Genomic DNA, 26,398 nt, shown 5'->3' on the forward strand with positions numbered 1-26,398 from the left:
TGCTAGCTTCCTGCCCGAGCCTGGCTGCTGTGGGGAGCAGCTTCCCTGTCACTTCCGCTGTCCCAAGGTCAAGTGCAACGAAAGCCTTTCTGGGTTAAGGGTGACACTACTCGTTGCTGGGAAAACGAGGGGCAGCAGAAAGGGTACATGAGAAGTGCAGTCGCCAGATACCCTTCCCAGGAAATACCAGGCTCCTGAGTCGGGCCTGCCGCTTCCTGAAGGCTGGGGTCCCTTAGTGTCTGCCTGAGCCACTGTATTCATCTCTCCTGCCCCCCAGTACCACCCTGCCCCCGCGCCCTATGGATGGGAGGGTAAGTTACCAGGCTCCTCACAAGTAAAAGACAACACTTCCTGCTTCCAGAAGCATCCTGCCCCATCACTCAATGAAACAACTAAAAATAATTACCAGGCCCTCGCTGGCTTGGCTCAGTGGATAGAGTGTCGGCCTGAGGACTCAAGGGTCCCAGGTTCGATTCTGGTCAAGGGCATGTATCTTGGTTGCGGGCACATCCCTGGTGTGGGGTGTGCAGGAGGCAGCTGATTGATATTTCTCTCTCATCGCTGTTTCAACCTCTCTCTCCCTCTCCCTTCCTCTCTGTAAAAAACAAACAAAACAAAAACCAATAAAATATATTAAAAAAATAATTACCAGGAACAATCAAACAAGGGAGAGGTTCTCTTCGTGCTATGAACTGAAAAGTGTCCTATAAGAGGAAGAGGAGGAGATTTTGGAACGACATAGTGCATCTCCTACACCTTCTCTCCCCCTAGAAGTGAGTGATAGAAGGGAAGAAAGTGAGCTGCAAAGCGGAAGTGACAGAGGGTTCTCACCAGTGCCCCTGGTTTAGGTAGACGTTGGTAAAAGCTGGGAATAGGGAGCTTAGAGAAAAGTCAAGGAAATCTCTCCCAACAGCAGAGGCTCCCCATTACCTCACTATCACGGGGGAGCCAGGAAGAGCCCTCTGGCATCACCACCGGCCAGGATTCTGTGCGGAGTCAGGGGACTGAGTTGAAGTCTGAGGGTATCCAGTCCCCACTCCTTCCATGGGAAGAGGAGTTACCCCAGCCTGGACATTAACAAAGTCTTGGGAGAAAGGGCAAAGCCAACCCTAAAGCAAAGGCTGCAGGAAGTTGGCCAAGCTATTTCTGAGTTCCTGGCCTCGGCCTCGGCCTCGGCCTCAAAATGCAGCTGGAAGGGGCGGAAACAGATAAGGTTAGGAAGTTGACAATGAAAATCCATTCTCTATGAAAGCAAATAACAATAATAATAAAAATTAAAAATAAATAAATAAAATGAAAGGAAGAAAGAAAACTCTGAAGAGCTGAAAGTGGGGCAAAGAAAAGAGGTAGCAGTTGACTGGGAAGGTGGGGATCAAGATAATATTGCTTAAAGACGGGACTGGATGTGGTGAATTTAAAAAAAAAAAAGGGGGGGGGGAAGGAAGGTTAATTTCTTATTCTATTAGACAATTGGCCAGCCAGCTCTATTGCAGTAGTGAGCTTTGGGTTGGAGAAGTAAATCTGGGAATTATCAACACATGTAAGACTGCTTGGAGATTAGACGGGACACGCAGGGGAGCAGGTGACGGAAAAGAGTACAATGCTGAGCAGGAAGCTCTGAAGACAGCGATATTTAACCAATAGGCGGAAGTATTGGGTCCTACAGAAAAGTCTGAGGAAGAACAGGGCCACCGCAGTCATGGGAAGAGGCTGTTTCAGGGAGGAAGACCACAGGGTGGAATAATGACAGGAAATCAGTAAAGACAAGGCAAAGAGCTCTGGGTTGGATGTAACAACACAGGAGGTTATTTGGGGGTCTCCAATGAGAGAGTTTCAAGGGTGTAATGGAGGACAAGCACATTTTGAATGATTGAAAGAATTCCTGGGAAATGATGAAGTAGAAACCGTAATCACAGAACTTTTTCAACAACTTTGGCTATGAAGGAGGTAGAGGGTGGGGAGGGGGAAGATAGGGCAATGACCAGAGAAAGAAACAGGTTTGAGGGACTAGTAGAGCATGCATCTCTATTGGAAAGGTACCAGGAGAGGAGTGGGGGGTGGGGAGTAGGGGAGAGAAGCCCCTCTGTGCCTGTGGGATGAAGTTCAGAGAGACAGAGAGAGAGAGAGAGAGAGATGGAGAGAGACAGAGAAAGATACAGGGGAGAGACAATGGATGGGAGCAGGTTCCCTGAGATGAGGTGCAAAGAGCAGAAGGAGGAATCGGTCTTGGAGGCCTATTCCGTGATGACAGGAAGGGTAAGGGAGTGGGTAGAGATGCCGATAAGTTAGTGATGAGCGGCAGAATCCTGAGGTTCTCTCCCGATGGCTCTTATTTCCTTGGTGAAGGAGGAGGAGAGGGCATCTCCTGACAATGAGTGAGAGGACAGTCGGGTAGGAAGTAGGAGAAGAATGGAAGAAGTTTGCCGTTGTGTCTGGGAAAGAGAAAGAGGGGAGTCATTTGGAAATAGAAAGGGAGTGGGGAAATGAAAGGGAATTATTTGCTCCACTTTTGTTTTTTGTTTTTTTTGTTCACTACACCCAAGAAATGGATGTCTTTACTTTGAAAAAAAATGTTAAGCGTGTTCAAAATGGGTGATCAGCTCTAACCATTTTGGTTCAGTGGATAGAGCGTTGGCCTGTGGACTCAAGGGTCCCAGGTTTGATTCCGGTCAAGGGCACTTACCTTGGTTGCGGGTACATCCCCAGTAGGGGGTGTGCAGGAGGCAGCTGATGGATGTTTCTAACTCTCTATCCCTCTCTTTTCCTCTCTGTAAAAAAAATCAATAAAATATGTTTAAAACAAAAAAACAAAACAAAATGGGTGATCAAAGAGGATGTGGAGAAGCTGGGCTTGACTGTCTACGTCCCTTCAGAACCATGTCAACAAACTCCTCTTCCCCTTTCTGGGCTCAGCTTGGAAGCCAGCTCTCTCATGAGCCTTCTTCAACTCCCTGGCTTGGAGTTAGGAGAGGACTGTCGATCTCACCCCAACAGGGACTGTAGAAACATTGGACTCAGGATCCTGGGATTGGGTTGAGGCAGAGAGGATGTTCAACGCAGAAGCTAGACACATAGGAGTGCCTATTTACCATCGTCTGCAGCCAGGTCCCTGAGCCAAACCCAGCCCACTGCTGGGCTGTGTGGCTATGTCTATCGTTACTTCCCAACTACAGCATCAGAAGCGAGTGGTCATGACAGAGACCCGATGGCCCACAAAGCTGACAATACTCACTCCTAGGCTCTTTTTTTTTTTTTTTTTTAAATATATTTTATTGATTTTGTATAGAGAGGAAGGGAGAGAGATAGAGAGTTAGAAACATCGATGAGAGAGAGTCATCGATCAGCTGCCTCTTGCACACCCCCTACTGGGGATATGCCCGCAACCAAGGTACATGCCCTTGACCGGAATCGAACCCGGGACCCTTCAGTCCCCAAGCCGACGCTCTATCCATTGAGCCAAACTGGTCTCGGCCACTCCTAGGCTCTTTTACAGGAAATGTCAATCCTGCTCTAGAGGAAAAGCAGGGAGGTTTCAGAAGAAGGATAACCTTGAGGAAAAACCCCAACTTCTGAGTCTGTTTCCTTTTCTGCAAAAATAAGGGCACCATTCATTAAGTCAATCTTTCATTTAACGAGCATTTATTGATTGCGTGCCTGTGCCAGAAGCTGGGAGGGCAGAGATCAATAAGATCCAGCCTGGTCCTTTCAAAGGCCACCGCAGAGATAGATGGGTAAACAGATCGTTGAAATGCTTAGAGATAAATGCTCTGCACGCATGCCTGTGGGCGGAAGGGGAGGTCTTTCAGCTGGTCCAGAGGGGCTGGGAAGGCTTTACTGAGAAACAGAGGAGAGGGACTTGTCGGCTTGGAAGGCTGCTGTGGACGAGAAGGAAATCAGTCAGGGGTGGGGGCAGCATGAGGGGAGATCAAGGGGAATCCGGGAGAGGAATTCTTGGAAAACACCAAGATAGCAGGCAGAGCGGTGAGGGAGACAGAGGAGAATCGGGAAAGTGTACGTATCATCAATGAGACACATGGGGCACCAGCTCACCACCCTGCCCTTGACATGCCTTCCTAGCTGCTCATTGCCCTCCCCACAGAGCCCAGATGTGGTTTTACAACTGTTTCAACAGAACCCTCCCGACAGCCACCATCTATCTGTTGGAATTTGCCCTGAGATGAAACTTGGTGGTGGTCTGAAGGTATACACAATTACTTTGTTAACCATAAAGCAACCCCAAAATGTAATGTGCTATAACCAGTCATTAATACCATGAAATGAAATAAAAACCCAGTAATAGGGTCATATCTATAATTCAACATAGGTAACAGACTTTGAAATCTATTTTGGTAATGGTGCGCCAAACATAGCCTCGTTTTAATAGTATTATTATAGTTTTTTTCAAATTGAATCTGAGAAGCATACAAGATTTAACTAAAGTATATGGGAGTTTGAATAGATTTAAGAACGAGGCAGGCAGTTCTTTTTATGTTTAAAGATTTAAGGAGATATTTCAAACATTCAGAAAATAGAATAACAGAACACCCATGTATTCACTACCAAGATTTTAAAAGTGCTAATATTTTGCCATTGTTTCAGAGCTTAATAAAAAGAATGAAGACATGCCCTGGTCAGGTTGGCTCCATGGATGGAGCTTCAGCCTGCGGACTGAGGGGTGCCAGGTTCGATTCTGGTCAGGGGCACTTGCCCGGCTTGTGGGCTCGATCTCCAGTGGGGAGTGTGCAGGAGGCAGCTGATCGATGATTCTCTGTCATCTTTGATGTTTCTATCTCCCTCTCCCTCTCCCTTCTTCTCTGAAATAAAAAAATAAAAATAAAAATGAAGACATTGTAGTACAATTGATATCCCTTTTGTGCCTTTTGCTATCATCTCTACTTCCTCAGTGATTCCCACTTTAGAAATTAGTGTGTATCTCCCTCATTTGTATTTGTTTGTTTGTTTATTTAACGAGAGAGAGAGAGAAAGAGAAAGAGAGAGAGAGAGAGGAAGGGAGGAGAGAGAGAGAGAGAGAGAGAGAGAGAGAGAGAGAGAGAGAGAGAGAGAGAGAAACAATTGTTCTACCTAATTACACATTCATTGGTTGATTCTTGTATGTGCTGTGACCCGAGATTGAACCCACAACCTTGGCGTATTGGGACACCACTCTAACCAACTGAGGTACCCGACCAGGGCTCTCATTTGGTTTTCGTGTTTTTGTTTTGTTTTGTTACTACATTTGTATCCATAACCATGAAGCAGAAATGTTTCCTGTGTTTTTAAACATTACATAAATGGTGAGGCAAAAATAATAGGGCGGCAACTTGCGTTTGTCATTCCACATCATGTTTCCGAAATGCATCCGTGCGGATCCATGTGCTCATTCATTTTGCGGCTGGTCTTCTCCCTGCTCCTTGACACCCGCCCAGATTGTTGCAGACAGACAGAAAGCAGGTACATCTGGCAGCTTCTCCGTGGCCTGGACAAACAATTTGGTCTTCTCTTGTTTCCCTCTCATCTCCATACTCGCCCTCCCTCTTTTCCTCTCCTGCTCTAGTAAGGATCGGGAATATAAAAAGAAACAGCGAAAGAAGGACCTCTCAGAAAAGAGTTTGAGTTTGGCACCTTGTCTTCCAGAAAAGAACAGACGTTTTGTAGGAGCAGCTGACATTGATCTGATTGTGGCGAAATGCAAGAGTCTGTAGTAAGCGCTTTACAGTCCCTCGGGAGTTCTCAGTGCCACCCTGGGAGGTCTTCCTTGCCCAAGGGCACACGCTGGGAGGTGGAGGTTTTAACCCAGGGACTCGGGTGCCAGAGCTGATGCAGTTTAGCTTTTCAAAGAGAGAAGCCATATTGATCTCAAGAAAGGTCAGAATTAGGTGAGCTATTAAGAAGCATCCCCAGGGCCAGTGTTTTAACAACTTTTGGTATTGATTTTACTTCTAAATTAAGTATCATAATGACTGTAAATAATAAGCGATAATAAAGTACTTACTTAAAAATTCACAGGGTTGAGAGTTACTACGGTTTTTTTTTTTTTTTTTTCCCCTCCACCTGAACTTCAGCCAGATATCGATTTCTAACTCCCTCCTGGATATTTCCACTTGGCAATTCCACTGTGTTTCCTTACTCTGTAAGAACCAAACCTAGCTATTTCCTTCCTTCTTTTAATTTTTTTTTAAAATTTTATTTTATTGATTATGGTATCACATAATTGTCCTCATCCCCCCATTCCCATCCCAAACCCCTCCCCACATATGCCCCCACCCCCTGTTGTCCATGGCCACTGGCTAGGCCCATATGCACGCACACAGGTCCTTTGGTTGATCTCCCCCGCTTACCCCCACCCTCCTCTACTTTCCCTCTGAGGTTTGAGAGTCTTGATCACTGCTTCTCTTTCTCTGGGTCTGTTTTTGTTCATCAGTTTATGTTGTTCATTATTTCCTCTAGATGTGTGAGATCATGGGATCCAAGAAATACCCTTGTAAGAACCGAAACTGAGACAAGCCATAATGGTTATGCTGAGAGGCAAATTAATCAGTCTGTAGTGAGTTCCTTTCTGGGCCAGCAGTTCTTTTGAATCCCAATTTCAATGTCAAACGGTTCCTTATGTGTACATGTCAGCCATGATATTTCAGATCTAGTTGGTGGACAAACGGTGGTGATGCAGGTCCGACCGTCTCTGGTTTGGTCCTGGGCATCCTTCAGCAACACGCAGCTGCTGTCTGCTGGTATGGCAAGGTGTCATCAGCGTCTTCCATCTCTGAACTGTTTCTCTTCTGTCTGCATGGCTGGAGCACTTCTGTCTATTCCTCTCTGTTATAGGAATCCAGATGGTCTCAGAATGGTGTGTCTTTGGAGGTGGAGATCTCAGAGTCCGGGGGTCTGCAGCTGGGGTCGCAGAATATTGGCTAGAGTGTGTGCTGGGTCGTGGGGCAGTTTCAAGGCCTGTCTTGTTGGTGATGTTGGTTGAGTTTCTAAAAAAGGCCGCTCAAGATGGCGTGGGCTCAGTGCTGGAGTCCCGCCGTCCAGGGAGTGCCCGTAGCAGTGGTGGTCTCTCCTTGTCCAGGGGAGGCTGTTGTCCAGCTCCTGCTGCTCCTGCGTGATTTAACTTTCCCTCACTCACTCATACACACCCCATGCACTTCCACACACACTCCTTTCATTACCCTCACTCATTTCCTCTCTCTCAGCTCCGTCCTGCTAGTCGCCATCTTTTTTCCACCCCCCTCCTTCCTTCTTTTTATTTAAAAAAAAATAAAAAATCAATTTATTGATTTTAGAGAGGAAGGGAGAGAGAGAGAAGTAGAGAAGGAAGGGGAGAAGAGAGAGAAACATCAATCTGTTGTTCCACTTATTTATGCATTCATTGGTTGACCCCTGTGTGTGCCCTGACCGGGGCTTGAACCCATGACCTTGGCACATAGGAACGACACTCGAAACAACTGAGCTACTCAGCCCCAGGACTTCCTTCCTTCTTGACCATTTCCTATTGCAGCAGATCCTGGCATCTTACTCTGGCTTCCATGGTCCTCTGTACTCCGTTTATTCACTTCCTGCCATGGCCTGAATTGTGTTCTTATAAAAGTTATAAGTGGAAGGCCTACGTCTCAATGTGATGGCATTTTGGAGATGGGGCCTTTAGGAGGTAATTAGGTTAATGAAGAGAGCTCTTACCAGGAACTAAATCTGCCGGGACTTTATTCTTGGACTTTCCAGGCTCCTGAATGGCGAGAACCACTGATATGTTTTTGTTGTGTAAGTCACCCAGTCCATGGTAGTTTGTTATAGCAGCCTCAACTAAGACACTCTCTATATAGCATTTCAATCAAAATAACTTTTTGTCCTTTTTCTGCAATTACCTTGCTTGTCTTTTTTTTTCTTCTTTTTTTACCCATGTTATTTTCTCGAGCTAGGCTGCTACTCTCCCTCCCCCAATAGCACAAACCTGTTAAGACAAAAATTAAAGTCTCTTTCCCCCATCTTTTTTCTACTAATTTTCCCCTTTTCTAGATTCCTACCATATTTAATATGTATCACACAATATAGCCCTTAGTTATGTAATAGTATTTATTTTTAAGCATTTTGTGTCTACAATGAAATGATTAATGCTTCAAGGATGGGTCATGTATTGTATTCTATTTCACATGACAGTGTTTCTTTAACCTTTTTTTAAAAAAAAGTCTGGACTCATCTCACAGTAATATTCATTCTCCCTTAAACTCTTAATTTTTTAAAAAAATTTTTATTTTGGTAATTTTAACATGAGAGAAAATAAAGAAGCGATTTAAAGTAAAAAAACCCCCACACATATATTTTAGGTCAGCATATTATTCACGCTTGTGTTATCAATCTTGTTTTAAAAGTTTATTTTAAATATAATCTTTTATGATATTCATAACATAAAAATAGATTTTAACTTTTCCCCATTTAGTAAGTGCCTCTGTTTCATTAACTGTAGATTAACTACGTAAGAAAAAACATGAGTTGATGGAAATAAATTTTAAGAAAGAAATTTCAAATTGGATTTTAGTCCTGAATTATCTTAAGATGCAGAATGAAGTTTAACTGTGTGTTACAGGACCAAAAATAGATGAAAACTGCTTTCATGACCTGATGTTTAGAATTCTTGTAATTATTCTAAAATTAAATTATTTGTATTAATAATTTTTGCTTAGTCTGTAAGTAGTATGAAAAGAGATTTCAGGCTGCTGTTTTCAAGCATTTTCCCACAAAAGCCACAATATATAGGTGCTCTACCCAATAGTTGAATAGACTAATTAGTTATCATTTTTACTGTATCTTCTTTTTAAAAAAATATTTTTTAAAATTGATTTTTAGAAACAAAGGAAGGGAGAGAGAGAGGGCTGGAAACATCAATGATGAGAGAGAAGCATTGATCGGCTGCCTCCTGCACGCCCCCTACTGGGGATTGAGCACCAAACTTGGTCACATGGCCTGACCAGGAATCGAACTCTGACCCCCCCTGGTTCATGGGTCAATGCTCAACCACTGAGCCACCGCCTGGCTATCACATTGTTTTCTAACAGCTTAAGGTGCTGTGTGAGAATTTTAATCAGAATGCAATTTAAAGATCTGGTAAAGATTATCAGGAGGGAAACTGAAAGAATTATTTATCAGGTTTATAACCTTTGTTGACTTCTGAAATTTCAACATTGGTGTTTTCTTAGTTTCCTGCATTTAAACGATGATGCATTTGATGTGGCAAGAATGAGAGTAAGTGGAACACTGTGTGTGACAAAGAAAAGGGAAAAATCTGAGATTATGTAATGGTCAAAACCTAGCCTGATGGTGTTCACTTACCTGGGTAAGTGGATCATATGAGCCACAAGAACTTGAACTTGGCCTCCAGCAAGTTCAATGCTGTTCACTTAAAGCTCTCTTAGAGGCTCTGTTTCCTTGTGAGTGGGAAATACTAGATACTCATTGTATGTATGTGTGTACTTAATGTTTAACGGGAGAGATTCCATTCTTGCCTTTTGTGATATGAATCTCTATTTCCCCCAATATTTTACGGTGAAAAATTTCAACAGAGAAAAGCTGAATTATATAGTGAACAGTCATGTGTTCACCACCTAGATTCTACAGTTATGAGCATTCTGCGGTTACTTTATCATTGATCTGTCCCTCCATCCATCCATCAATGCATTTTATGTATGATGCATTTCAAAGAAAGGTGCAGACATTGATATACTTTTCTTCTACACTTCATTGTGCACAGAGTTCAATATCTGTTTAAGGTTCTAGTTTTGAAGGTAAAATTTATTTTGAATGAAATGCTCAAATGTTAACGATATCATTTAATGAGTTGACATACACACATACCTCTAACCTAAATCCCATCAAGAAAACCCCCTGTGGGTTTTTGGAACTGCAGTTTGCACACTGTCACCTCACAGAATCTGTCGGGGGATGTAAATTAGGGACTCAGCAAATTGATTGGTGATAAATGACCACAGAAGCAGTTTAGTTTCTGTTTTCTTGACAGAGAAATATGATCAGAGCTGAGGCTGAGGAGTGGGTTGTTTTAATCCTTTATGCTGCTTAGTTGTCATTGTCATGCTAGTTGAGTATAAAGAACATTCAGGAATTGGAAAGAATAATTGAAGCTAGCTTCCACTCAGATGCTGTGTGTGCTTGTTAAAATATGTAAGTTAAATTGATACAAAATGCATTCATATAGCTGTGCATTTTTATCCAAATTTGCAAATATTAATGCAGGTTTTGGTTGTTTTCTTTTAACTCTTTAAAGTTTAAGATACTGATTCTATTCATTCAAAAGAATTGGAAAATAAAAGGGGCAACAAACCTGTGAATTTGGGAGATCTTGGAATACCTTTTTCTTCTAATCAGCCACCAATTGGTTGCTCCTCATACTCCACAACACTAATATCTTTAGTCTTTTTCATTTTAGCCAATCTATTGTATATCTCATTATGGGTTTAATTTACATTTCCCCAAAGGCTAATAAAGTTGAACATCTTTTCATAATTTTTCAGCCTTTTAGATCTCATCTTCTTGAAGTGTTTGTTCCAGACTTTGTCCATTTTCCATTGGAAAAATTTGTATTTCTTGTAGGAGTTTTTTCACTTGTAGGAGTTATGTACTCTGGATACAAGTCTTTCATCACACATATGTACATTATTATAAACTAGCGGGTCGGTGCACTTGGGGGGTCTCAGCCCGGTCTGTGCCCTCTCGCAGACTGGGACCCCTTGGGGGATGTCCGACTAATGGCTCAGGCCAGCTCCCTGGGGGATTGGGCCTAAGCTGGCAGTCAGACATCCCTCTGGCAGCCCGGGACTCCTCGGGAGATGTCTGATTAATGGAGGGAGTGGGCCTAACCATCAGTCGACATCCTTAGTGCTGCCATGGAGGCAGGAGAGGCTCCTGCCACCACCACAGCTGGCTTCTGGCTGAGTGGCGCTCCCCCTGTGGGAGTGCACTGACCACCAGGGAGCAGCTCTTGCATTGAGCATCTGCGCCCTCCTGCCCCCACCCCCATAGTCAGGGTGCATCATAGCGATTGGTTGTTCTGCTGTTAGGGTCAATTTGTATATTACCTTTTTATTATGTAGGATATCTTCTTCCACTCTATATGTTGCCTTTCACTCTCAGTGATCCATAGATATTCTTAAATTTTTTAAAAAATATATATTTTTTATTGATTTCAGAGAGAAAGGGAGAGAGAGATAGAGGTAGAAACATCAATGATGAGAGAGAATCATTGATTGGCTGCCTCCTGCACGCCCCTCACTGGGGATCAAGCCCACAACCCGAGCATGTGCCCTTGACTGGAATCAAACCCAGAACCCTCCAGTCCGCAGGCCAATGCTCTATCTACTGAACCAAACCAGCTAGGGCTAGATGTTCTTAATTTTAACATAGCTATATATATGATATATATTAATTATATATATAATAATAATATAATAATACTATATATATTATTAGTGCTTTTTCTTCCCTGTTATAAATTTTTTTGCCTACTTATAGGTCACAAAGATGTTTTCTGCTAAAAGAGTTATTGTTTGACTTTTAAAGTACAATTGGCAATCCAAGTGAACTGTATTTTTGTTTATGATGTGAGATAAGAGTTCAAATAAAGTTTTTTCCATATGGATTTCCAAATGACCTAGCACCATTTTTTGAAAAAACATTTTTTCCCCCTTCATAACTACATGTCCTGGAAAACTTGTAAAAATATATTTTATAAACTTAAAATTTACATGTTTCAGACTCTACACACAGTTCTATAGTCTCCTATTTTTATACATACTATTGATGCATGTAGGCTATTAATGACTGAATAGTATTCCATTACATGGATGTACCTACCATTAGAATTTAATTAATTACCTTAAAGTAGACATTTAGTTTCCAATTTTTTATTGTTAATATTAAGGTGCTGAAATAAATATTTTGTTCAAAGTGAGTGCTACTTGTTCACTAAAGATAAATTTCCAGGTATGAGAATAGCTGGATTACAATGTAAGGCCATTTAAAAGTTTGCCTTCTGCCGGCACTGGTTTGGCTCAGTGGATAGAGCGTTGGCCTGCGGACTGAAAGGTACTGGGTTCGATTCTGGTCAAGGGCATGTACCTTGGTTGTGGGCACATCCCCAGTAGGGGGTGTGTAAGAGGCAGCTGGTCAATGACTCTCATTGATGTTTCTAACTCTGATCCCTCTCTCTTCCTCTCTGTGAAAAATCAATAAAATATATTTTTTTTAAAAAGTTTGCCTTCTGTAAGGTTTATATCAATTTTTACTCCCACCACAGTACATAAACTTGTTTTTTTTTCATATTCTCACCAACTGTGGTTATTATCGATTATTTAAAATCTTTACAAAATTGTGTGAAAACATTGTTTTCATTTCCAATTCTTTTTTTTTTTTTAAATACTAAACACCTTTTGTACGTCCTTATTGATTATTTATTTTCCTATTTTTGGATATCCTGTTCACGTCTTCGCCCATTTTTCCTGATGTTGTCTTTTGCTTATTGACTTATAAACATATGCATAAATATCGACTATATAATGGTACTGCTTCATTGGGAGGATAAAACATTTCAAAATAAAGGCAATAAAAAGTTTAACAAAATAAGAACAATATTATCTCGCAGTTTCCCCAGTGAGGCTTTTAATGTCATAGTGTCTAAAAGACACCAGTTTTGCCGAGACCGGTTTGGCTCAATGGATAGAGCGTCGGCTTGGGGACTGAAGAGTCCCCGGTTCGATTCCGGTCAAGGGCATGTACCTTGGTTGCGGGCATATCCCCAGTAGGGGGTGTGCAAGAGGCAGCTGATCGATGACTCTCTCTTATCGATGTTTCTAACTATCTCTCTCCCTTCCTCTCTGTACAAAATCAATAAAATATATTAAAAAAAAAAAAAAGACACCAGTTTTAACTCAACCTCTACTGAACTAACTTCTGCAGAACAGAAAGCCTCTGGGGCCCGGGGCCAAGTGGGCGGAGCCAGCGTGTCCCAGACAGGTTTGCCCCGCCCTCTTTCACCAAGGGGGCGGGGCCAAGGGGCGCTCAGTTTGCGCGCGCAGCTTTCATCGCCGTAGACGCTGAGGGGAAAGAGTCTGGGGCTTTCCAGCCCCTATAGCCCGAGGAGAGGCAAAAACTAGCGTACCGGGGGTCCCCGGCACTGCCAGAATCGCCGGCGTGCGTAACGTTGACGTGTGACGTCATCCAGCCCTGAGGCGCGTGCGCACTGTGTGTGTATATAAACCTGTCTGCCGGCGTTCGGTGCGGGCGTGAACCTGGAGGTGGGTTTCCGCTCCACGGTCTGGGGGGCGGGTCTGGGCCTCTTTTAGGGCCTCCTTCCGGGCCTCCCGGCGCCTCACCTCCTTCCTCCGCGGTGGGGGCTGCTGTGCACCCGAAGGAGCGGAAGTGGAGGATGTCCCCCTGGAGTGAGGAGAGCGAGTGAAGCGCCGCCTCTGGAGACTCTGAGGGCGGAGGTGGGCGTGAGCGAAGGTAATCCGGGCCGGGGTTCCGAGCCCGAGCCGCCCTTGATATTCTGAGGCGGGGGCTGGGACCGTGGTCCCTCCAGGCCACGCACAGGTCACTTAAATGGAGCCCGCGGCTCCCTCCCACCAGCTGAAAGAAGACCTCGGGTGCCCCTGGCCCAGAGTGAAGCGCCGGGTCCACTTCAGCCATGACTGCCTTTCACTATTGCCAGTCTGAGGAGTCGTGGGCAGAAACACTTCTGAAACTTCCTGTTCCTTGGAGGGATGACAACTGTTGATGGAAATTCACCTGGGTTTTTGTCTGAGGGCCAAAAACTTTGCAGGTTATTTCTTCTGTGGCTTTGGGCAGGAAGTACATGACTTCCTACTGGAGTCTGCAAAGTAAGAATGGTAATACTGACCCTTCAGGCAGAAGGATGATGCCGCATAGCTCTCTAGAGAGTGCTTAATGAAAGGGGTAGAGGAACACTTCCTTGTTCTTTATATTATTTAATCCACATGCTTTTTTTTTTTAAAACATAAATTATTGAGTGCTTTAGTGTACTACGCCCTGTTCTAAACTTGGGGTGATAAATGAGTAAGCACACTGCAGAAAGGAAAGTGAAAGTAAATGCTAATAGATTACAGTCTTCCGGCTGTTACTGTATTTATTGTGGCTCTAGCTCACCTTTATTTTCCATTTTAATCATGAAGCATTGACTTTGTGGGGTGATGACTGTCAATTTTTTCATATTTAACAAGTTAAGGTTCTTTTTGAAAATTTTTGTAAAATGCATTGGATATACCAGTGGTTAGCAAACTCATTAGTCAACAGAGCCAAATATCAACAGTACAACGATTGAAATTTCTTTTGAGAGCCAAATTTTTTAAACTTATTCTAACGCCACTTCTTCAAAATAGACTCGCCCAGGAAGTGGTATTTTGTGGAAGAGCCACACTCAAGGGGCCAAAGAGCTGCATGTGGCTCGTGAGCCGCAGTCTGCCGACCATGGGGACATACTAAATAAATGCTAAACTCATGAACTTAATTACCTGTTAACTAACATTGTGCTAACAAATACAGTTGACCTTTAACTCCCCCAAAGCTGAACTACTAATAATACTTGTTGAATGGAAGTCTTACTGATAATAGCAGTTAACACTTATTTTGTATATTTTATGTATTATACATTGTATTTCTTCAATAAAGTAAGCTAGAGAATATTAAGAAAATCACAAGAGAAAATATATTTATAGTATTCGTAGAAACCCCCCCCCCCCCCACATAAATGTACTTGTGCAATTCCAACCCAGGGTCAGCTGTACCATGTACCAGATAGATAGTGCTCTATCTGCTGAAATTTAGAACTTTTCCAACACTAAGAAGAAATCATATTTTATAGTCCATTTATGAGTATATGGAACTATCTGACTGACCAGATGAGACAGGAATTTGTAGTTTAGAGATATGCTAGGGTGAACTATAGGTTAGGATCAACATTGAGTTGAAGGAGGCTAACCAGTCAGGTGTACATACCATAGTTGACAGTGTAGTGATGAGTGTTAGTTGGTGACTTATAAAGGTGATTTGCTACTACCAAAGTGCATGTCTTAGCAAGAGAGTGAGATCTGGACAGAGGACATATTTGGCAATTCTGCTTGGCTGATAAGTGGGTGGTGGCAAAAAGGCCTGATATCAGGATCAGTATTGGATTCAGATGCAGAATCCTCTCCTGGAAGAAAGAGATATGGAGGGAGTTGAAAAAAAAAAAAAAGCTAAAAGTCTGTTGTTTGAACTTGATTAAATGTCATGCTTGGAGATGAAGTTTAGTCTAAGTATGTTTGGGCTCTGTGAGTGGTGTCTCGGACATGAATAGAGGAGGACTTCAGAGAGGAGCTAGAGGGGTTACTATGGGAATAAGAGTTGCCATTCACTGATGAATCTTCTGTGGAATTTTCTTTGTATATGCTAGCATGTTTTATCCTCCTCTAAAAAAATGATACCTTGTCCAGTTGGTGTGGTTGAGCATCAGCCCATGAACCAAGAGGTCACTGGTTCGATTCCCCGTCAGAGCACATGCCCGGGTTGTGGGCTTAATCCCCAGTAGAGGGCTTACAGGGGGCAACCAATTGCCCCCAGCTTTTGTCTCATTGATGTTTCTGTTTCTCTGTCCCTTCTCCCCTCTCTCTAAAAATGAATTAAAAAATATTTTTTAAATGATACCTCAATTTAAAAAATATATATTTTATTGATTTTTTACAGAGAGGAAGAGAGAGGGATAGAGAGTTAGAAACATCGATGAGAAAGAATCATCGATCAGCTGCCTCTTGCACACTCCCTACTAGGGATGTACCTGTAACCAAGGTACATGCCCTTGACTGGAATCGAACCTGGGACCTTTTAGTCCACGGCCCAACTCTCTATCCACTGAGCCAAACCGGTTTTGGCTGATACCTCAATTTTTAAAATAAGAAACTGAGACTCAAAAGATGTAAAATAATTTTCCCAGGGCATAAGCTATAAGTGGCAGAACTGGAATTCGAGCCCAGGTCTGTGGCTATGAAAGCCTTTACTCTTTCCTTATTCCAAAGTGCCCCTTATATAATTGAGTGTGATGACATTAGCCTTTCCATTTTATGCGATTTGTCATGAGTGTGATCCAATTTGCTGTGGATGATATTTCACTCACTTATAATTTTGGTTCATTTAATTATGTGTTTTCTTTTTCTAGATTTTAATTTAATTTGAAAATGAGTGAGTGCAGAAAACCAACCCTGGGTTCAAGCCCTGAGACATTCAGCCCAGATGTTGTTGCTGACATTTTTGAACTCTTTGCTAAGAACTTTTCTTATGGCAAGCCACGTAATAATGAGTGGCAATTACCAGATTCCAGTGAGATTTTCACCTGTGACCACACAGAATTTAATGTGTTCCTTGATTTGAAGAACTCTCTAAATGCAGTAAAAAACCTACTGAGTGATAAGAAGCTGGATGAGTGGCATGAACACACTGCTTCCACTAATAAAGCTGGAAAAATTATTTCCTGTGTGAGAAAATCTGTGAATGCTGAACTTTGTACTCAAGCATGGTGTAAGTTTCATGAAATTTTGTGCAGCTTTCCAGTTATTCCACTGGAAGCTTTTCAGAATGGAAAACTGAATTCTCTACATCTTTGTGAAGCTCCTGGGGCTTTTATAGCTAGTCTCAATCACTACTTAAAATCCCATCGATTCCCTTGTGAATGGCGTTGGGTAGCTAATACTCTGAATCCATACCATGAAGCCAATGACAATCTTATGATGATTATGGATGACCGACTTATTGCAAATACCTTGCGTTCGTGGTACTTTGGTCCAGATAACACCGGTGATATCATGACCTTGAAATATCTGACTGGCCTTCAGAATTTCATAAGCAACATGGCCACTGTTCACTTGATCACTGCAGATGGGAGCTTCGATTGCCAAGGAAACCCCGGTGAACAAGAAGCTTTAGTCTCTTCTTTGCAGTACTGTGAAGTAGTCACTGCCCTGACGACCCTTGGAAACGGTGGCTCTTTTGTTCTGAAGATGTTTACTTTGTTTGAACATTGTTCCATAAACTTGATGTACCTGCTCAACTGTTCCTTTGAGCAAGTCCATGTTTTTAAACCTGCTACAAGCAAGGCAGGAAACTCAGAAGTCTATGTGGTATGTCTTCAGTATAAGGGGAGAGATGCAATCCAGCCTCTCTTATCTAAGATGGTGCTGAACTTTGGAACTGAAATGACCAGGAAATCTCTCTTTCCTCATCATGTGATTCCTGCATCTTTTCTTAAAAGGCATGAAGAATGTTGTGCGTTCTTTCATAAATACCAGCTAGAGACTATTTCTGAGAACATCCGTCTGTTTGAGGGCATAGGAAAGGAGGAACAAGCAAGATTGAATAATTTAAGGGACTGTGCTGTTCAATATTTCATGCAAAAGTTTCAATTAAAGCCTATTTCCAGAAATAATTGGCTAGTAAAAAAATCCAATATTGGTTGTAGTACAAATACAAAATGGTTTAGGCAGAGGAACAGATATTTTAAAACCTATAATGAAAGGAAAATGCTAGAAACTCTTTCATGGAAAGATAAGGTGGCCAAAGGATACTTTAATAGTTGGGCCGAAGAACATGTTGCATATAATCCAGGGCAAAGTTCTCATTTAGAGAGGACAGCTTCCAATCTTGAGTGTGATTCATGGCATATTTTAGAGGGAAAGAAACTGCCAAAAGTAAAGTGTTCTCCTTTTTGTGATGGTGATATTTTAAAGACTCTTAATGAAGCAATTGAAAAATCATTAGGTGGAGCCTTGAATTTGGATTCCAAGTTCTGGCCAAAACATCAGAATTGTTGTTCTTGCCATGTTTTTTCTGAAGAACTGATTTTTTCTGAGTTGTTTAGGCTTATCAAGTGCCTTCAGGATGAGCAGGTTGGACAACCCAGCAACCAAATAAAATGCCTGCTTGTGGGTTTTCCAGTTCTCCCTGATATCAAAATGCATATACCATTGGAAATTCAACTTCTTGAATCGGCTGAGCTCATGTCTTTCACCTGCTCATTGTTTCATGATGGGAACCCAACTTACCAGCAGTTATTTTTGAACTGCCTTCTACATTCACTACAGCAACTTAATACAGGGGATGTTTTGATTTTGCCAGTACTTTCCTGTTTTACAAGGTTTATGGCTGGTTTGATCTTTGTACTCCACAGCTGTTTTAGATTCATCACATTTTCTTGTCCCACATCCTCTGAGCCTCTGAAGATCTGTGCAGTCCTGTTGTGTGTTGGTTACCAGGACCTTCCAAATCCAGTTTTCCAGTATCTGCAGAATCTGAACGAATTGTTGAGTGCTTTGCTTAACTCTGATGCACCCGAACAAGTTTTACAGTTTGTGCCAATGGAAGTTCTCCTTCAGGGGGCACTGCTTGATTTTTTGTGGGATTTGAATGCTGCCATTGCTAAAAGACATTTGCATTTGATTATTCAAGGAGAGAGAGAAGAAATCATCAGCAGCCTTCAGTTACAAAATTGAACTTGTCTTTCTGAAGGCAATTTTTTGCAGACAACTTAAGCCGATAAATAAGACCAACTAAACAACTATGGGTGTGTCCACCCCAAGCACATACACACATCTCATGAGTCAGTGGCACTGTATGAAACATATTAAGAAATCTGGCAAAATGAGTTCCCCAAATCTGTACCTGACACGGTCAATGTTAAAGGAAATCAATGAGGCTCGGCAGTGATTCACCTCCTTTCAACAAAACCTCTATCAATTCATTAACAGCATTAACAATTGAGAGGAATTTAGTTGGGAAAAAATTGGAATGAAGGCAATTTTTTGCAGATAACTTAAGCAGATAAACAAGGCTATCAAGACAGCCTCAAACCAAAGATTATGTTTATAACTGAAAAATTGTTGTGTCTAACAATTTATCATGGAAAGCCTCATTTAGCAATGGGGTAGCAATTTTAAACTTCCAGGAAATAATCTGTGAACTAAAAGATATTTTAAAATTGCAAAATAATGGTTATGGTCTCTTATTGGGAACACATGGATGTAATCAATACAATAAATAATGGAAAAAATTTAACACTTTCATAATGATGATTCAGCATTTAGTGTTTACAATTTCTTTCTTCGGTATGAAAGTAGCACTTTATCAAAAGTTTAACCATGAGATGGTTATTTTATCAGTTATGTTTGATTTCTTTTGAATTATATGTATTTGACAGTGTAACCAACCTTCTCTGATAAACTAGTAAGCAAATATTCATTACTTTGAAATTCCACAAAATGGAGAATATTTGTATTCTTACATGAGCATTTTAGACATTTTGTTAGTTATATGAAAAATAGATGTATTATCTGATGTATTTGGTTGATAAATATTAATCTGAATTTTTTTTCATGTTCTTGGCTATTTTGAGTTTCATCATAGATTCATGAATAAAGTCATTAGCAGATAGATATTTGTGTTCGTCTTTTTTAAAGAGAATCATGGGAGAAGTTAAAAATATAACTTGGAAACAGATTTTTTTAAGGAAGGTTTGAATGAGAGTTAATGTTCCTTCATTTCCTCTGATTTGTATTCATTAAAATTTAGTCCTTAATATTGTAATATTTATGGAAGCTCTACTTTGGGAAAGAAATTGAATACGTAACAGGGAAGGGAGGGGACAGATTTAGTTCTTGTCAGGGAGGGTGTGGGTGCCAGGAGGTAGATTTCTGGAAGACATGTGATTTCCTACTGGTGACGTTATGGAAGCAGTTTCACTTGTATATATAATGTAAGGTTTTAAAAAAGTCCCGGGACGCGGGACAAATTGTTAAAAATCGGGACGTCTGGTCACCTTAATATAATGACAGAAAATTGGTTACCAAAGGAGAGTTAAAACCTCTCTTGGAAAACCATTTTGTACTTAGTAATCTTTATGCCTTGGTTGATTGGGTCCAATGTAATGACACAGTTTATTCTTACTTATTTTAGCTATTTGATTGAATGAAGTTGAAACCCTAGATCCAGGTTCTTGTATTAAAACTTTCTTTTAAGCTTCTCAAGTATTGAATACTTAGGGTTTTCGCAGTAATATACTGGAATATATATTATATTGGTGTATGCTAGAATGTACTTTGGTTTTCACCCCGGCTTTTGGAATCAGTTGCTGTTTATCTGATTTATTAGATTTAAACTTGCTTTAAAGGTGAGATCTTGCTCTCTCTCATCTTCTGGGACCCCCATAATTCTGATGTTGGTTCGCTTGAAGTTGTCCCAGAGGTTTCTTACATTATCTTCAATTTTCTGGATTCTCTTGCCTTCTTGCTTCTGTGGAGGAGTGTCTTCTGGCTCTTTATGTTCCAAATCTATGACTTGATTCTTGCGATCTTCCATTCTGTTTTTAGGACTCTGTATAATATTTTTTATTTCAGACAATGTATTCTTTATTTCTTGTTGATCCCTTATCATTTCTTGTTGATTCCTTATTAATTCCAGTTGATCCCTCTTCATCTCCTCATAGGTCTTATCGACCTTTTCTAGGAAATTCTTGAAAAACCTTATAAGCGTAGATTTGAACTCTATATCCAGTTGCTTTTTGTCCTCCATTTCTTTCATTTGTGATCTATTTCGTTGTATCGGCATTTTCGCAGCTTCCATGATGGGGCGGGGTTTCAGGTGGAGCCTACAGCCTTGGCTTCCGTCAGCCCCACCCTATGCGGTTCCTGAATCTCAGTACTTGTTGCAAGCCCCTCTGAGAGAAAGGTGCCCTCGATTTTCGCCTGCTACCAAACAGCCTATGCTCTCCCCCAATGAGCCCGGAACTGGGGTTCAGTTCAGTTGGAAGTGGAGTTGGAGGTGGCATTCAGAGCAGTCCGGAGCTTTTGTCTCCTTCCCGCCAGGGCAATCCAGCGGCACAGCCGACCGTCCCTTCTCTACGAGCAATGTGCGCACCGCCGGGACCTCCTTTAGCCGCTCCCCCGGGGTTCTGCCTTACAGCCCAGCTCCCTATGGATGAGCCTGGGTCCCTGGGGTCTGGCCTAGAACTGGGGTTCAGGGCCCAGCACCGTCGGAGCTTTTATCCCCTTCCCGCTAAGGAACACCAGCCAGCCACTCAGCCGCCCCTCCTTTCCGGCTCTGTCCTCTCCGCGCGCGTGTGCCACGTGTCTCCGTACCTTAGGCTTTTCCAGCTCCTCCGCTCTTCCTTCTGGTTTTCTCCTTGCTTCTCGTTGTAGAATTTCCAGTCAGTCGACTTTCCTGTAGTTCTGGGTAATGTCCATTTTATATTTTAGTTGTATTTTATTGAAATTGTTGTGTGCGGCTGTGGCTAGGTGTTTACCTGTGCAGCCATCTTGGATTCTCTCAAATGAGTCTAATTTCTTTAATTTTAATTTTTGTTCCTTCTAGAAAAAAAAAATTAGTCTCTTATTTCAGTGGGGGTTTTACATATTATCCTAAAGTTATTTAAATATTTGAATGTGTTGAAAATATCTTTTGTGAAATAAATTTAAAATTAATGTGTGGACTTGACTCCATCTTTAATATAGTTATTTTGTTTAAAAAGATTTGTGTTGCCCTTGCTGTTTTGCTCAGTGGATAGAGCATTGAATTGCAGACTGAAGGGTCCCAGGTTCAATTCCAGTTAAGGATACATGCGTGGGTTGCAAGCTTGATATCCAGTAGGGGGCATATGGGAAGCAGCCAATCAGTGATTCTCTCTCATTGATGTTTCTGTCTCATTCTCCCTCTCTGAAAAAAAAATAAAAAAATTTTTGTGTTAAATTTTTTTTTTCTACTTCAAAGATGTTGGAAAGAATAAAAGCAAGATTAAAATGTTGGGAGTGCTGAAAAAACATGTTTCTTGGTGTTTTTATTTTACTTTATGAGAATACCAGGTCTTTAAAAATATTTAAACCTTATTCTTTTTTAAAAAAATGTATTTTTTAATTGATTTTTTACAGAGAGGAAGAGAGGGGAATAGAGAGAAACATCGATGAGAGAGAAATATCAATCAGCTGCCTCTTGCACACCCCCTACTGGGGATGTGCCTGCAACCAAGGTGCATGCCCTTGACAGGAATTCAACCTGGGACCCTTCAGTCCACAGACTGACGCTCTGTCCACTGAGCCAAACAGGTTTCTGCTAAACTTTATTCTTTAATTGCAGATGAGATCATTAATTGAATAGTTTTAAAATTAGTTATAGTGCTTTGATGTGGGTATATGAAAACAGTAAATCCCTCATATTTTTAGAAATGAAAATGTTGATTATAAATCTAACTAAAAATTTTATTTTCCATGGTTAAATACTTCCCATTGATTTTTTTTTTTTAAAGGGCAACACTGACATTTAGTGTATTTTTAGTTTCTGAGGTGAAAGTAGGAAATAAGACATTTTTAGTTCCGTTTCAATTTTTAAAATATTTAAAAAATTTATTTATGAGAGAGGAAGGGAGAGGGACATTGATTTGAGAGAAACCTCAATTGGTTGCCTCCCAGATGAGCCCCAACTTGGGGGATGAACCTACAAAGTATATATATACCCTATTGGAGAATCCAATAGCAACCTTTTTAGTGTATGAGATGATGCTCCAACCCATTGAGCCACCTGGCCAGGGCAATTTTTTAATGAAGAAATAACTTTCAGCCCCGCTGGTGTGACTCAGTGGTTGATTGTCAAACTATGAAATAGGAGGTTGTGGTTTGATTACTGGTCAGGGCACATGCCCAGATTTCGGGCTCCATCCCTAGTGCGGGGTGAACAAGAGGCAGCCAGTTAATTATTCTCTCTCATCATTGATGTTTCTATCTCTCTCTTCCTCTCCCTTCCTCTCTGAAATCAATAAAAATATATTAAAAAAATAACTTTCAAAGCAAACTACTGTGAGGCATGGCATTGTTTACATTTTTATAAATCTTGTCTTTGTAAGAGAAAACAGCCAGATTGTCAGATATGTTTTTACATTTAACCTGCTGCAGTATATTGTTTTGATTGAAGTGCTTAAGAAAACCTGGCCTCACATAGATATGTAGTTGGAAAAAGGAGGAATATTTCAATAACCTTTTCAGGTAATTATGGGTATTCTTTGATGCTACTCCAAAACTTGACAAGTGATAGTTTCTTAAAAGTCGGTGCAATGACGAATCTTAATCTACGTCAATGAATGTTTTGTACTCTGTTGCACTAACATCCATTTTCTCTCTTGCACTTTGAGTTGACTAGTCATGCACATGTAGTTTTGCAGCACCATGAATTTGTTATTTGGAAAATACCAGTTGAGTTATACAAATCTTGCAAATGTTGACACATTTGATTATATGGTTTCAAAAAAGAAATCACATTATTTTTTGATTCTTTAAATTTTATTGATTTTTTTTACAGAGAGGAAGGGAGAGGGATAGAGTTAGAAACATCAATGAGAGAGAAACATCAATCAGCTGCCTTCTGCACAACTTCTACTGGTTGTGTCTGCAACCAAGGTACATGCCCTTGACTGGAATCAAACCTGAGGCCCTTCAGTCCCCAGGCCGACACTATCCACTGAGCCAAACCAGTTAGGGCAAGAAATCACATTTTTAAACATCATTTTTGATCTCATCAGAAAAATCTATGTATTGAGAAGCTGTGAAGCCTAAGGTGTTGAACTAAAATTTTCTAAAATTCTAATTTTCACTTGAAAGCTTGACTTCTGTCACGGCAACGAATACTGAAGGTTGTTTTCTGTGAAGTGACAGCTCACTTTATTAATGTTTGAGAAAATGTCAAATATGCTTGTCTGAATAACTAAGGTTTGGCTGCCAGTTGTTCTTTAAAGTAAAAATGCTATTCCATGAAAAATGTACAACTTGTTTGCCACTCAGTTGCACATCCGACGACGGTATGCAGCAGAAGTGCATTCCCTGTACTTCCCATTTCTTCACTTAGAACCGTGGTTGGCACACTGCGGCTCACAAGCCACGTGCGGCTCTTTGGCCCCTTGAGTGTGGCTCTTCCGCAAAATACCACGGACTGGGTGAGTCTATTTTGAAGAAGTTTAGGTTTAAAACATTTGGCTCTCAAAAGAAATGTCAATCATTGTACTGTTGATATTTGGCTCTATTGACTATTGAGTTTGCCGACCACTGATTTAGAATATTAAAGACATGTACCAAGTGACTCTACTTAATCGAAGTCATCATTTTTACTACTGCATAAATGATATTCTTAAGTAGAAATGGCAAGCCCTTCACCCCAATATGAATATGTATGATGGAGAATATGATGACTACTAGTCCAGTTTGGTGTCGCTATCTTTGTTTGGGCTAAGGCACCAGCAATTTTTGCCTATTACTGCTTTTGCATCATCAGTGTGACTTTTCACATAGGGAAAAGGGGAAATAAATAATGTCTTGGCTTGGGTACATAGACCACATTTTGAGAACTGCTCCTCTTGTGTTTTCCCATAACATCAGCCATTCACTTATTATTTTTATTAATGAGATATTAATTACTACTTTGAGGCTTTACTATTATTATTATTATTATCATTAATCCTCATTTGAGGACATGCTTTCACCAATTTTTAGAGAGAGAGAAACATCTATTGGTTGCCTACCGTGTGCACCCAAACATGGATCGAACCTGCAACCTAGGGATGTGCCCTGATCAGGAATTGAATCCGCAAACTTTTGGTGTATGGGACAAAGCTCCAGCCAGGGCCTATTTTTGAGGTTTTTTAAAAACATGCTTAATTTATCTATTTTTTAAAATTTGTGAAGGTAAGCATGTTTCTCTTTAGTTTTATTGATATGATTTTAGCTCTTTTCATGTTTTCTAAAATAATGCATTCCCAGTGGTGGAGTTCCCTCTAAAGCACAAGTTTCACTGCATCCTACAAATTTTTATGTTTTATTTTCATTTAATTTAAAATATTTTAAAGCTTCTTTTGATATTTCTTCTTCAACTCATATATTGTCTAGAAGTGTGTTGTTTAACTTCCATGTATTTTGGGATGTCCCAGTTACTTTTCTGTTATTGACTTATAGTTTAATCCCATGTGGTCCGAGAGAAGAGATTGTGTATCTGTTCTTTTACATTTATTAGGATGTGTTTTATGACCCACAAGGTGATCTATCTTGGTGGAAGTTCCATGTGAGCTTGAGAAGAATTCGCTGTTTGATAGAACAGTCTATAGATGGTTATTACATCCACTTGATTGATGGTGCTGTTGAATCCAATTATGTCTTTACTGATTTTCTCCTTCTGGATCTGTCCATTTTTGATAGGAGGATATTGTGAAATAATAGCAAAAATATATATTTTGGTCTCTGTCCCTGGTTCCTGGAGTAGTGCTCCTGAAACCGTTGTCATTTTCCTAAGTGAAAAGAACACTATGAGCATCTTTTATTCTAATATTTGGTTGTTGACTCCAGCTCCTGATATAAAATTTAAATCCCTTGGAATTTCCTGGGTGATCAGAGTGTCTATCTTTCCATTAAAAAATCTTTAGTTTCACCTGGTTCAGTTGGTTGGAGTGTGGTCCCACACAGTGAAAGGTGGTAGATTGAATTCCCAGTCAGGGCACATACCCAGATTGTGGGTTCTGTCTTACGTGTGGGAAGCAACCAATTGATCTCTTTCTCCCTCCCTTTCTTTCTCTAAGATCAAGCTATCAATCAATCAAGTCTTTAGCCATATGTTGAAATATTTTCATAAATTTTTTCTATATTTTTAAGAACTGTTCCTAGAGACTTTGTAGTTTTCATGCTATTTAAACAAGTTTTATCTAATTGCTTATTACTGAATTATGAAAATGCTATTGATTTAATGTTATACTGACATTTAGAAAATTTATTGAGCTTTCATATATTTCTAAGTTTGCCTGTTTATACTATTCTATTTTGTATATTGACAGTTATGTGGTATCTGAGAAAAAAAATTCACCTCTTCAAGTTATTTCTTTTATGTAATTTTTTTTGCCCTGTTACTTTAATAAAGAACAATGACAACAACCTATATTGTACTGTGTCTCACTTTAATGCATCAAATATTAAATAAGTATTTTTTGTTACAAGTTTTTTGTTGTTACATAAATGACTGTTTTGTTTTAGTATGATTTTAATAAAAACATAAATGATTAAAAATTTCACACTCTTGTCTTCTAGCTTGTATGGTTTATAACAAGATGGCTGTTATAATGCTTATATTTATTTCTCTAGGAATATGTCCCCTTCTTCAACCTCTTTGGCTGCCTTCAAGATTTTCTCTTTGTTTTGTGTGTCCAAAAGTTGAATTTGATATGTCTATCTCTGGCTTTGGTATTTATCTTTATTGGTGATTTGGATCTTTAGTTTGATGTATGCCATTAATTTTGGAATTCTTAATCATTATACCTTCAAATATTTATTCTACCCCATTCTCT

At 40.6% G+C, this 26,398-nt stretch overlaps 2 protein-coding genes across 4 annotated transcripts in view; both read left to right on the forward strand.

Moving 5' to 3' along the window:
• Positions 1-13,174: 13,174 nt before the first annotated feature.
• On the forward strand, positions 13,175-19,470 carry CMTR2 (cap methyltransferase 2). Of its 2 annotated transcripts, none has more exons than XM_084906718.1 (2): positions 13,175-13,295; positions 16,208-19,470. In XM_084906718.1, the coding sequence occupies exon 2, from the start codon at positions 16,227-16,229 to the stop codon at positions 18,531-18,533; it is 2,307 nt and encodes a 768-aa protein (XP_084762844.1). In that variant the 5' UTR covers positions 13,175-13,295; positions 16,208-16,226; the 3' UTR covers positions 18,534-19,470. The 2 variants fall into 2 exon arrangements, with proteins under 2 accessions (XP_084762844.1, XP_084762843.1); XM_084906717.1 differs by lacking the exon at positions 13,175-13,295 and adding an exon at positions 13,385-13,503.
• HYDIN (HYDIN axonemal central pair apparatus protein) overlaps positions 13,374-26,398 on the forward strand; it is a 326,576-nt gene continuing 313,551 nt past the window's right edge. For both annotated transcript variants that reach the window (XM_084906677.1, XM_084906678.1), the window contains exon 1: positions 13,374-13,503. The gene's annotated coding sequence lies outside the window, so the exon portion shown is untranslated. The remainder of the gene's footprint in view (positions 13,504-26,398) is intronic.

Source organism: Pipistrellus hanaki (assembly GCF_964339955.1).
Source record: "Pipistrellus hanaki genome assembly, chromosome: 15".
NCBI classification, from domain to species: Eukaryota; Metazoa; Chordata; class Mammalia; order Chiroptera; family Vespertilionidae; genus Pipistrellus; species Pipistrellus hanaki.